Raw genomic sequence first — 13,986 nt, 5'->3', positions numbered from 1 at the left:
GTCTTAATGGCCACGTACACACTAAAAGTTTCAGAAGCGACAACCGCATTTAAATGTCCCGTAAATTATCGTTCCATGTGTGTACAGAACAGCGCTGTCTTGCAGTGTTGCCATGTCCTCATATTTACAAGTACTTTTAGGCATGTTGTTTGGTCTTATCTCATAAAGATATGCACTTTATGAAGTTAATAAAGTGATCTGTTGTGGATATGAGATTATTTTTTGGTGTTATAAAACAAAGCACTTGGGTGTTTGTGATTTTTGTGCTTGTCCTTGTTTGTTTAGTTTTTTTCTATGAAGATCTGGCAGCACTGACACTTTACAGCAGGGCTCATGAGCGCAGCTAGCCCCGTGCTAAGTTAAGACTTCTTTCACTGTTATTTTCTTGCATCTCACATACAGACGAAGACACCGATGAACGTTCAAATACGACATTAACAGTTGTTCAGTTCGGTTCCGTACACACTGCGTAGAATTTCTGTAAATGCGGTTGTCACTAGCTGTATTTTTTGGGAGTTAATGCGGTTGGCGAATGCGGTTGTCACTCCCGTATTTTAATGAATTATGTGTGTACATACGTAACGCGATTAAGGAGTAAAAGGTCAACTGACAACCTAATTTAGCTGCACTGTGTACGTGGCCAATGAAAAGTCTATAACATACTTTCGTTAAAATTTCTCAATGGTAGTGTAAAAAACGCCTCCTTTGCCCTGTCAAAATCAGCTCTGTTTTCAGCACGCTGTTTTAGTCCATGTTGCTTTAAATGCTAGTGAGCTCTGTTGACTCCACCCCTCTCTTCCGTGGAGTGACGAGCAGACCATAGATATGTGTAGATTCCCTATTACACCGCTCCAGATACGTTGACGCATCAGCCATCTCGCATTCACCATAATAATCAATGAATATTCAAAGATATACAAGCGTATAACTTGCTGTTGTAGACGCACACAGTCAATGCTCTCAAAGTCTAGGTATATATATCTATGGAGCATACTAAACTTCAGCCGCGAAACTAGCTAACTAGCACATTATTAGGAAAGGTGATTTGCAAAGATTCATAAAAATCCTTATACTCACTTCTTCTGTAGATAAAACTGGATCACGAATGATTTGTGCGAACATAGACGCATTTATGTAGATCGGGGATCGGCGCATTCACTTCAAAGCGAAAGTAACATTAATCCTCAGCTGCTCAGATGTCGGGAGTAACTGACGACTGCTATATTCATTATTACATCCAACAACTAAACACCTCAATTGCTTAATCTGAGACGTTCTTGTCTTCTGGAGTCGACACAATGGCGGACAGCTCTCATCTCACTCAGGGCGGGTCTAAGGTAAGACTGTCTTGTCAATCAACTATCGTGGGAGGAGCCTGCACAGAACTACGTCATTCTGACAGGAATCTCAGAACAGCCTGATTTGAGAAAGAGGATTTTAAAATGGGGATTTAAAAACACCACTGGGTGGATTTTTATCATTATAGGATGGATATGTACACACACTTCCAACACACATTTATGTTCAAACAACTTGTAAAGTGAATTTAGCATCCGATGACCCCTTTAAATTTAATGCATACTTGCTAAATAAAAGTATCCATTTCTTACTTGTAGTGACACCAAACGGTGAATTTTTTTTTTACATCATAACTTTTCTCTGGTTACATTTTTCAAAGTCCTAAAACTTTGCTAATATCCTCATTTAAATCAGACTTTTGAACCCCACTGCTGGTCACACAAACACACACACCTTAGTTGCTGCAGAGAGGGATGTTCCCTGCTCCAGCAGGAGAGCTGCTATCTCCTGATGACCCTCACGGGCGGCGAGGTGGAGAGGGGTGTAGCCGGAGGTGGTGGCAGCATTGGGTAACGCCCCCTTCTGCAGCAACTGCTGCACAATCTCCAATTGTCCCAGGCGGCTAGCTATATGCAGGGCTGTTTGGTCATCCTAGAATTTGTCATTATGGAAATAGAGTGTGAAAGAGAGAGACAAAGCAATGGTAGGCAAAACTGAAAAGCTCATCTGTCATGTTCTAATCATGTGTGATTAGAACATGGGATGTGGACAGGTTTATTCAAATTTGAGCTAAGGTGTGTGTCTCACCTTGGCTTTGATGTCCACTTTAGCACCATTCTGTAGCAGGTATCTGACAACATCAGCCTGGCCGGCTCTTGCTGCCATGTGCAATGCTGTTTCACCTCTCTACACCAAAATATTTGATGCAGTGCTTGTGAGTTGTAAGCTTTAATGTATTAATTCAAAATTAATTTTAAATTCATTATCACATAATTTTGTGATGGAATTTTTTTATTAAAAAAATTAAGAAGGATATGGATTTTACTATTCATTATTCCAGTATAGCCATTATAAATTCTATTAAATATAAAAAATATATATATTTTTAATACATTTTAACCAAAACTTTCCCACAAGTAAATGTAGTATTGATTTTCTCATTCAAACTACAATCACACTTAAGAAAAAACATTTAATTAAAGCATTATATATCCAACTCAAAATGATAAAGAACAGTTATTTTGAATGACATGGGGAAAAGGAAGTGAAATCATTTGAGTCTTCGCAGGGCCAAGTTCAAAGGTTGGCTCTCATTCAACATTCATAATTGTTTTTTCATGCTTGACTAAATTAATCAAACTAAAATATGTCCATCCAGTCACTTAAAATATCAGTTTATTTTTTTATGTTGTTTATATTTTACATAATATATCACTTTATATCATTTCAATTTTGTTCATTTAGCTTGAGTTGCACAAAGCCATATACTGTATTAACAACTGAAGATATTCCATGATTGATAGAAAGTTTATAATGATAGAACTGCATTTACAAAAATAAAAGTTAAGTTTCACAGAATGACTCACAGTACAAATACTGTCTCTGTGAGCGACACTGTTCTTCAAGAGCAAACGTACCACGTTGGTGGTGTTGGGTGAAGCTCCATGATGCGTGAGCTGTTTCACTATGTTCTCATGACCCATAAATGCAGCAACATGGATGGGCGTCAACCCCGACTAAAACAACCAAACAAAACACAAAAAAACATTGAAACATATACAAAACAGCTTGTGCATATACACTAAAACTGTGAAGCTTAAACTCATTTTTAGTGCTTTAATGGTACAATATCATATCACATAAGTTATCAATAAACATTCAATCCTCATATTTCTCTCATACCTCTGTGACTGCCTGCAGTGATGCTCCATGTTTCAGCAGCAGTTCCATCACCTTCATTCGATTCTTCTTACAGGCAATATGAAGCGGTGTGAAACCGTTCTGTTGATGTAGACACAAACATGCTCTGCTTGACTGAGATGCCACCACACCCACCTTTATCAGAAGTGGGGAACCACAAAAACCTTCCTCTGGTTGATCAAACCCACTGTATTCTGTAACAACGCTGTGTGCTGTTGTTCATTTGATCTGTTTTAAACTTCCAACCAAGTTATTTGAGGTTCAGGTTTATTTTTAAATGTCATAAGAATGTCTCAGTATTACTATGGCAACAAGCTCGCATTGTGTCACTCTCCCTGCCACTGTGTTTTTGTCTCGTGCATTGTGAAACAAGAGATTAACATTCATACAGCTGCATCTGTTAACACAGGAAAATGAACCCAGTCACCCCAAGAATGAAATGCAGAGAGAAAGGAAACAGCAAGAGGGTATTTTATAAATTTCAATGTGTATGGTTCTCTTTTTTTCTCTGCTCTCACCAGGGCTTTAGCGTTAGGGTTGGCCTTCTTATCCACAATGACTTTGGCCACTTTGTAATGTCCGCAGTGAGCGGCCACGTGCAGTGCCGTCAGGTAATCGTTGGTGACATCATCCACGGGAGCATTGTGCTGAAGAAGCAGTTGGACACAGTTCAGGTGATCCCCTTGGGTCGCCATGTGCAGCGGAGACAGACCGTTCTATAGCAAACCAAAAAATATTTTTTTCATTTAACAAGAATAATGCTAATGGGTGGTGGTATATTTAATTTGGATTTTTTTGATGGCAAAATCTGATAATCTGATATGGCTGATGGCCGCTATAAAACCAATATATATGAGATCACACTTAAAGATTTTAAAGATAGAAACCTAAAGCAAGTAAATAAATAAGTCACTTGTTGCAATATATTTAAAAATATTTTTATAAATAAAAAATAATAATTTGATAAAATTAAAAAGACTGATTAAAAAGATTTATACTTTAGCAACTTCATCATTTTGTAATCCTATTATAGTATTTTTCATTAATAAACAATAAAACAAGACTAACTGTAAATTATTTTCTCAAATAAAGACCAGGTAATGCTAATTTTACAATACACAATAAATATGACATGAAGACGCAGGCATTATCAAAATAAAAGCTTCTAACACCTATCAGCCAAAAAGATAAAAAAAAAAAAAAAAAAATAGTTCACAGATGCCAATTCCACATTGGTCAAAATATCAGCCTTGGCAATACATCAGTTGACCACTAGTGATAGATTAAAATAAAAGAGCATTCACATGAGCAAAAATGGTCCATTGTAGATCGTCAATAGTGTAGCAATGTATAAAGCACAGCTCACACAGTCACTTTCAAACCAAGCAACTGTCTGTTGGTCACGCTGCAAATTCACTTGACAACTGCTTGGGAAATCTTTTGTTCTCACATGAAATTCCTGATTGCATTGATTTCTATTAAAATAACTGACATTACATTAACTGTCTGTACAAAACTCTCTTGTTTGGCACCTAAAACCACAATGTATAGTGAAATATCAGATTCCTGCAGTCAGGAGAAAATTCGATAGCAAAGAGGGCCTGATAAACATGTCGCTTCTGTAGAAATAATGGCCACATGAGGGCAGTCTTAGACATGTGCAGAAATTATAGGTAAATCAGTTTTCAAACATACCCACACACACATAAAGGGGCAAATGAATTATTGGGGTCAGAGAAGCAGTGGTCTTACTTTCGTTTTGGACAAGATGGGTGCTCCCCTGTCCAGCAGCATCTCAACAACCTGCTCATGTCCACTGCGTGCGCCACAATGCAGAGGCGTTAAACCGTCCTTTACGTACACACACACACACACACAGGCAAACACAAAGATAAAATGTTACATAATATTAAAAAAGTACCCTCTGAGATCATGCTCTTAAGAACAGCTGATACCACAGACAAACCTCAGCACCTCCAGATGCTCCACTGACACTATATGCTGACCTGCTTGATATTTCTTGCAAAGCTATTCTACTTTAGGCAGTATAAAGTATTGCAGTTCATACTTTTTTTGGATCTATTTATTGAAGTATATTTATCAATTTATTGAGATTAATTTAATTATATTTAATTTATTTTGACATTTTTAGTCATCAAATCGTATTGTGTGCCCTTACAGGAATTCTAAGCTAATGTTGACATACAGTATTTACAAGGTGCATAATGTTCTCTGAAGCTTGGGCTCATCTGTGATATCACTGAGGTCAAAGGCCAAAGGGTGAGCTACTATATATAACTGCAGGAACGTCCTAAGAAGCTGCCTGACATTTTCCTTAAGGTGAAGCTTGCCGAATCACAGATTCATTTAGGCGAAAGTCTCATCTTGTTATTCCTATACTAATAGTATATTTTATATGTCCATTTCCATAATTGCACATTTAAAAGTTTGTGGTCAGGAAGATTAGACTTCTGAGGATTTGTTTTTGAAAGAAATTAATACTTTTATTCAAAATAGATGCATTAAATTGACAGAAATGAGTTTCATTGACGTGACAATAAACACATTTATAATGTCAAAAAGATTTATATTTCAAATAAATACTGTTCTTTTAAAATTTCAATAGAAAAATAAAATAAAAAAAAGTTTCCACAAAAATATTAACATTGACCATATTTGAATAATATCTGAAGGGTCGCGTGACACTGAAGACTGTAGTGATGAACATTCAGCTTTGCCATCATAGATATGCATTACATGCATTGTATGAATATATATATTAAAACAAAACATTAATATTAAAATATTAATGGCCCCAAACATTTAAATGGTAGTGTAATTTGTAGTATAGCATACATTTGTGTGTGTGTGTGTTACCTTGGTCTTGGCATCAATTTTCGCCCCACGGTCCAGCAGCAACTTAACCATGTTTCCATTCCCTCTCTTAGCTGCCACATGCAATGGAGTGATGTCATTCTGTATGCAAAGCACACAAACACCATAGGACACACCGCAGATACAAGAGCGATAGTTACAATCACACTCCACAGACATTAAATAAAAATAACTACATATGAAATAGCAATAATATATATTTCTGTGAGCGAATACAAAATATTTTGAATGGCATATAAGATGCATTGTGACCATGTGCATGGGCCCCTCAGGCTGAAGCAGATTCATACATGAGGTTGTTTGGAGTGAGCCGGCCATATGACAATTTAGAGAGTTCAGCCGAGAGGGCATTTGGCAGACGTACACACACACACACACACACATACATGTGAGCATGTGTGCTCGCAAAGAGCCTTAAGCAGATCATTTAGCTCATTCATCAAAACCCTTATGGAGCATTTTAGGCTCCAGTCTGGTTACAATACTGTACTACATTAATACAATACTGCCCCCATTTGACGATTAGAGGAACTGCATGACCATAGTTATAGTGAAACTGAGTCTTCCTGCATTTTGAATCGGAATCAGTTCCCCTGAATGTAATATTCAAGTGTGTACACCAAAGCATTAGCATAGGTTCAAAGAAGATTTGAACAGATTATAGGGGATCGTATGCATTTGTTGAAATTGGTCCACCGAAACAGTAGATGGTGCTGTGATCTCACCCTTGCCATGAAGTCCACTGCTGCTCCTCTATTTAACAGTAGTGTTGCTACGTTGATGTTTCCATAGTGGGCAGCAATGTGGAGAGGAGTGAAACCGCTCTGATGACAAGAAAGACAAAGAACGGGATTGTTAAAACATTATTTATGAGTCCATTTAGCTATCTGTGCTTCCTTAGACTTGGGATTATCTCTGTTCTCTTACTACTAATTATGATCCTCTCTTTAATGGTTAAATGAAATTATATAGTCACATTACACATAATCACAAATAATTTTATTTGTATTCTTCACATTCCATCAATAAAAACTCAAAGTAAATGACAATGGATCTGAGTGTGTTACATTGAAAATACTCTTTATATAAGAACATTTTGAATATGAAACGCAGCTGTCAAAGCGAGATGGAGGTGTCTGGTAGGCTGCATTGCAGCAAAGGCCTTCCAGTCATGGAGATTTCATGGAGATTTTCCATCTCAATTAGCTAATAATCCGACACAAAGCAGGTGGTGCACAGCATAGCCCTTCCCCGCCTCTGTTTGCTCCCTCATCTCCAAGGGAACAGGGCTCCACCCATTTTGAGGGGAATTGTTGCAATTATTAGCCACAGGCTTGAATGGAAAAACAGTGGGGGTTTAAACATTTCCAGTTGCACACAAATAGACTATGATATTTACAGGACTAACTCTAGACAAGAGACAACACATACTGTCACCTATGGGGGGAACGGAATAAACTTTCTCATAGATTACCCGATCATCATCATGATCAATGCATTCACATTTCTATTCACTCCGAACACCCTTTAAATGCTTTAAATTCATGGACATGGCACTTTGCTCTTTACATGTGGTTGTTAGTTTGCAATTTAGCAATGTTCTCTATCATGCAAAACTGTGAACTATAAATCTACACGGCCAAACTGCTGTTGCTTGCCGTGTGGGCAAACCTGACCATGCACATGTGCAGATTCTTTTTGCAACATTGCAACAATTCTAAACTGCAAGATTTCCAGCTGTTTAACTGAAACCGAGGAAGGTATTTGTCTAAAGGCCCATGCACAAGCCCCAAAGAGGGAGGACTAAACTACCAGCCCATCTCATCTCTGCAGCTGGCCAGCCGGGTTCCTCTTTCACAGCCAAACCAAATGAATAGATGTCTCACAACATCTAATGCTCAAAGGAACAACATGCTACATCCAGTTAGTAATAAAAGCTGTTTAAAAAGTCAAATTTAAAATGTACCATTTACTCACTTCAACAGTAGTAGGATGTGCCAGTGAAGTGACCTTTGCATTATGCAATACTCTAATTCTAATGAATTCTCTTCTCTTCATCTCCAAAAGGCCAGATGGACTTTCACAAACATTTTAAACCTTTTCACACAGTATTGCACTGCAGTGATTCTTTTTTGGCATAAGAAAATCAAGCCAGATATTTTATAATAGTTAAATAGTAAATAGGTTTGTTGCGAAAACAAAACGTTTGGGAATATTTTATACTGTTATAGGTCTTTAAGACTCCATTAAATGGTTTGACAAATGGAATTTTCATCAAATTATTAAATTCTAGCTATTTCTTTCACAATGAATTGATGATTGAAAAATAAAGGTGGTGGCAATTATAAGTGAAAGGGAGCATTTAATTGGACAAAAATAAATATTTTGGAGGACAAGATCAATATTTTTGGCCTGTTTTCAGTAAGAGAAAACTTAAATTATTATTCAATTAAATTGCCTAAAGTTATTTTTGTGACTAAAAGCCACAAAACTGCTGTTTTGATATAATGGCGTCCTTTAAATGTGAACTATAACAATCTAGTGCTATTTTACTTCACATGCTGAGATAACCTTTTGTGAAAACCTCTCTACAAACAGCAATATCTCATCAGCGAGCTCTAAAAACTGGAACACTTGAACCAACAGTTTCTATTTACCAATATTAACATCAGTACACACCACCACTGACACAAAACTCTTTTCACCAATCAGAAAGCTGAATGTTTAGATGTGGAACCCCGGCCTGTAGCTGCAGAAATCAAAGCATGCTTCAGCCCTCCACCCAAAGCATGGTCTTATTCCTCCATCCCCAGAGAGGGAGGGCACATAGCGAATAAGAGAAGAGAAAACAGGAAATGATACAAAAATAGAAATGGTACAACAAGGGTGGGAGCAACACTGGGGGTGTTCTAAGCAAAGCAGGGGTGGAGGTGGGGGCAACAACTTAATGTTTATCGTGGGTATACCTCTGTCGTTCTATTCACCATCATCTACGTTGAGATGTGAGGAAAGGAGAGAATGGGCAGTTAGTGAACACTGACAGGTAAACAAACAGAAAGAAACAAAAGACACATATCTAAAGACAGGACTAAGTGTGGGTGAAAGAGTTAGAGTATAAAAATAACAGAAATCACATTTAAAAGCAAAACACATAGAGCATATGATAAACTGCTCTTGATTACATTATAAAAATATGTCAAAAGATGTGCGTGAAGGAAAGTGTGTGTGTATACATATATTTAATAAATATATTTGACCAGTCCAGCACATTGCTGTTTCGGTAAGATTTAGTGATAGACCGAGAGAAAAAATTGTGAGTAATGGACTTTCAGACAAACCTTGGACTCGACATCTGCGTTGTGGTCATTCTGAAGAAGCAGAGCTGCAGATTTGGTGTCGTCCTTGCGGGCTGCGATGTGGAGTGCAGGCAGACGGACTTTACCTTTCGTGTCATTCTCTAACAACAGAGAAACCACCTGATCATGACCCTGCTGCAGGGCTACGGCTAACGGTGTAAAGCCATCCTAAAGAGAGGAAGACAAACAGGCTTTTACATTTATTACTGTATTTTGTTTTACAATATATACAATACCATTTGTTAACACTAGTGTAAAATAATAATTGTAAGACTTGTTTGAATGACTTTATTTATTTAAAGACATATACTTTTTTAAATCTTAAAACACTTAAGCAGAACTCATATGATGCGATTTCAAGTTTTACTTTCTCTTTGGAGCGTTACAAGCTGTTTTTGCATAGATAAGATCCCTGGAGTTGCAAAGACTAAAGTCTCAAAACCAAAGAGACATTCTATATAAAAGTTAAGACTCTACCACTCTCCCCTAAAACGGCTCATTTAAACACGTCCCCACATCTACGTCACGGTGTGAGAAGACTTGCAAAAAACACCGCCCAAACATATACGCAATGAAAGAAGGTGGAACTATTATTTTCACTGTAGTATTTGCTGCCGCCAGCGCCATGTCGTGGAGATGCTGAGTTTCATTGTGAAAGCAAATTTACTTAGTTTGGGCTTCCAAAAGAGGACTCAACTAGAAATCAGTGGTTAAGTTGTATTTACAACACTGTTCCAGAACAGTTCAACCCAAATATTAGAGTGTGCGCAGCGCATTTTATGGAGTACTATTTCCTGAACCTGGAAGAGTAGCCTACAATGCCGGCTTGCACAAAGGCTGTTTCTATAAAGTGGGGCAATTCCAACTTTACAAGGACAGTCTGACACTTCTGACTCACAGCCTGTAAGTACGTTTTCTTATTTAAAGAATTTTCCACTGATGATTCAAACGCGAGTTTTGAGCAGTGTAGAGTAGCGCTTGTTTGGCGTTTCTAAGATCACAAATGCAGACATGGTGTTATGTTTACGCGACGCGGTGCAACGCGGCGAGTAAAAAGATCATATGAGTCATTTAATCAGTAATTATGTCCCCACTGGATGCAACAAATGCCTTGTTTATAATGGGTTTTATTGCTTTTGTGTCGTCGCGGCGGGACACGGCATCACAATACAGTAAGGGGGCGTAACATTTCCGTCTCACGCTTGAGGTATTCGGCCAATCACAATGCACTGGATAGCTGGCCAATCAGAGCACGCCTCGCTTCTCAGAACGATGAGCTTTGTAAAAATTGGCGCCTTTCAAAAAGGCGGAGCAACAATAATGTACAATATGCAGAAAATGTGTTTTTTGAACCTTAAACCGCATAAACACATTGCATTACACCAAATACACAAAATAATGTTATTTTTAGCAACGTCATATGAGCCGTTTAACACTGATAATATTAAAAAGTGATCACCATATTAGACTCATTTCGGTGCTCGCTGCAGAGCCAAATGGGAGGATCTGGAGCTCTAGCTCCCCATCGCTGGAGGTAATGGGTGGAGATAGACACCTAACCACACCCTAACCCTACCCCTACTTCACACAGAGGTGGAGCTGGACCTCCAGAGAGGGGGAGCTGGAGGTCATTTGGCTCTGCAGTGAGCAGTAGTTGAAAGATCATGCAACACTGAAGACTGAAGTAATGGATTCTGAAATTCAGTGTTTCCATCACAGGAGTAAATTACATTTTTAAATATTTATTTTAAAGTGCAACATTATTAAATATCTATATGCAATAATTCACATATTACTGTTTTTATTACGTTTTTGTTCAAATAAATACATCCTAAGTAAGCATAAGAGACTACATTCAAAAACATTAAAAATCTTACAACCCCAACACTTTTACCATTATATATACCATTATATATATTTGTAAACTGTTAGAAAAAAGGATGTGAGGAGTAAGAAGCACTTATCTGTGAACTGCTCAAGGTCACTCCAGCTCACCTCAATAATCAATAAAAGACTCACACAGACAGGCACACACACACACACAAACCTCTGTGGCAATACTCTGGCTGGAGTTGTTCTCCAGGAGGAAGCGCACCACATCCAGATGGTTTTCCTGTGCAGCCATGTACAGTGGGGTAAAGCCATTCTGAAACAAGCATTGCATTAATGTTATATATACATTTAAAAGTTATATGCATTTGAATATTTTTATTTTTATTTTACTACAGCACAGATACAGAAATGGGACATTGGGACCTATAAAAATGTTTTATCATAATTCTCTAACATACATTAAATACATTTAAAAAAACAACGGGATATCTCAGCTAATTATTTACATTTAAGTTATATTTCAAGATGCCCTAAAATATATAAACTGTAAACATAAATATTTTAGAAGCCATCAAACAGACACTAGAGACTTGATTTGAAATACACAAAACTCAGTGTCTCATTTGTTCTATTAGACATAGCTCCACTCTGCTGAGCATCCCATCCCCTCCTTTCAGCAAAGACAAATCAATCAGAAGTGAAAAGTTTGGTTTGAATTACTTCATAAGCATGAAGCACGAATCCTTGCTGTGGTAACCAGACAGCCAGGTTGCCATGGCAAATCTGTCATTCTTAATATTTTTGAAATCATCTGAGATTTCCCCAGAGAGGACAGACCTCCATTATACCCCCCATACATAACCTCAGTGACCCGGTTCCCATCGCAACACAGAAATGCTGATAGTGTAGGTAGAAGATGGCAACACCTTGTGATAATGGAGCATCAACAGACACAGCCTCCCTTCATCGTCATGTTTATCTCTTAGTACTTTATATTTGAGTTTAAAATCGGGTTCCTTTCATTGTATGTGTAAATGTCTCATTCAAATGCCATTAATTCTGTGATGGCAAACAGTAACTTCCTTGCTCCTTTGACAAAAAACAAACAAACAAGTAGACAAACTCCCACGCAAAAATACCTCTTATATGACAGCTAATGAAAAACTGAATTATGACTTGTTTGGCACAAAAGCATCTGAGCTACCACAAAAAAGACCGAACAAAATGCTGCAAAAGTATAGAAAATCCATTTTACCAGTGCTTACATCTGCATATACTGTGTTGAGCTCAGTGCAGGATATACTTTTATTACTGGCACTCCAGTAATGTAGGTGGCCTTCATAACTTACTGAGCTCAAGTTTATAGCAGTGTGTGTGCGTGTGTGTGTGTGTGTATTTGGATGCTCATTGACTGGTCATCTAAAATAGAAACAGATTAAGAGTGTACGTGAGCTGCCTTGCAGAAAAGCTAGATGATCCAACTCAATGATTATGAGTGTGTGTGTGCATATAATGGTTTGTGGAGTCTGAAATGTGTACCTGGCTCTGTGCATTGACGTTGGCCCCATTGGTCACTAGCTCTCTCACCACTTCCGTCTGTCCCGCCAGTGAGGCGATGTGCAGCGCCGTGTTTCCTTTCTGGATTAGAGTAGATGGAGAAACAACAGTGAGAGAGAATGAGGGGCATCTCTCAATTAATCTCTCCACCACCTGTTTGTATCACCCCATCTAACGGGCGCTTTTGTCCCACTGGCGTCCCCCCAGCCACCATTCCTTCCCCTCTGCCAGAGAGGTGTTGTTTCCGCTGGCCTGTAATTTACCTCCGCACACACACTTCATTCCTGCGGAGTGAATGCAGCACTGGAGGCTTTTTATACCCAGTGTGAACATGCTCACAGGAGCAGAGAACACCATGTGATATCAGATACAAATACAAACATCTCCAAGAGCTGGAGGCTCAAACTGACCTTGGTTGCTGCATCTACGTTGGCGCCCAGTTTGAGCAGCTCGGCCACCACGGCCACATGCCCCTCTTTGGATGCCAGGTGCAATGAATTCAACCCATTCTGAAACACAAAATGCAGGGTTTGCTAGTGAACAGTATGGATGTGGTTGTCTGTCAGGTAGCAGCAGATTAGTATGAACCAGCCTAGACCAGAATGGAAATATGTACACACGCATCACATGTAGCCACTGTCACAAATCACTGCTTAAAAGAATTTGATGAAATATTGTTTTGTTTTGTTTTGTTTTTTTACACAAAACGAGACATTTTTGAAAAATATTTGAAAAATGAATATTAAACAATTCCTTTAAATTAATATTAAAATTAAATAAAAAACAAAAATTTAATTAAAATGAAACTACTCATTAAAGTTTTTTTTTTCTTTTTTAATAAAACCACAAGCAGTTTACTTTTCCATTACACCTCACAGAACAACATGAGATATGGATGATATCACACAATTGGGACACTTTCCCATGGCAAAAAGTTGTTTGGGATTCAGAAAGACCGATTCCTCTGATTCCAACATTATTTCCGTTATTTTTAAAATTATTCTTCTAATAATCAAAGTTTTCAGTTTTCAAATCCTTAATATCAGCAACACTATACGACATTACAAAATCAGTCAGTAAGTCTTTTTTTAATGCTTTTTAAATAAGTCTGTTATAGGCTCGCCAA

The 13,986-nt window shown here is 37.9% G+C and overlaps 1 protein-coding gene across 1 annotated transcript in view; it reads right to left on the bottom strand.

Annotated features, from left to right (window-relative positions):
* LOC306885882 (ankyrin-3-like) overlaps positions 1–13,986 on the bottom strand; it is a gene marked incomplete at its 5' end in the record, with an annotated part of 90,958 nt that overhangs the window by 51,906 nt on the left and 25,066 nt on the right. The window contains 13 exons of the mRNA XM_079442676.1: positions 1,753–1,950; positions 2,107–2,205; positions 2,937–3,035; positions 3,202–3,300; positions 3,738–3,935; positions 4,972–5,070; positions 6,097–6,195; positions 6,840–6,938; positions 9,081–9,104; positions 9,453–9,638; positions 11,518–11,616; positions 12,843–12,941; positions 13,271–13,369. Coding sequence (XP_079298802.1) covers positions 1,753–1,950; positions 2,107–2,205; positions 2,937–3,035; positions 3,202–3,300; positions 3,738–3,935; positions 4,972–5,070; positions 6,097–6,195; positions 6,840–6,938; positions 9,081–9,104; positions 9,453–9,638; positions 11,518–11,616; positions 12,843–12,941; positions 13,271–13,369 — 1,497 coding nt within the window. The remainder of the gene's footprint in view (positions 1–1,752; positions 1,951–2,106; positions 2,206–2,936; positions 3,036–3,201; positions 3,301–3,737; positions 3,936–4,971; positions 5,071–6,096; positions 6,196–6,839; positions 6,939–9,080; positions 9,105–9,452; positions 9,639–11,517; positions 11,617–12,842; positions 12,942–13,270; positions 13,370–13,986) is intronic.

This window comes from Barbus barbus, assembly GCF_936440315.1.
Source record: "Barbus barbus genome assembly, chromosome: 20".
Lineage (NCBI taxonomy): Eukaryota > Metazoa > Chordata > Actinopteri > Cypriniformes > Cyprinidae > Barbus > Barbus barbus.
This window is presented reverse-complemented; position numbering and strand designations above follow the sequence as displayed.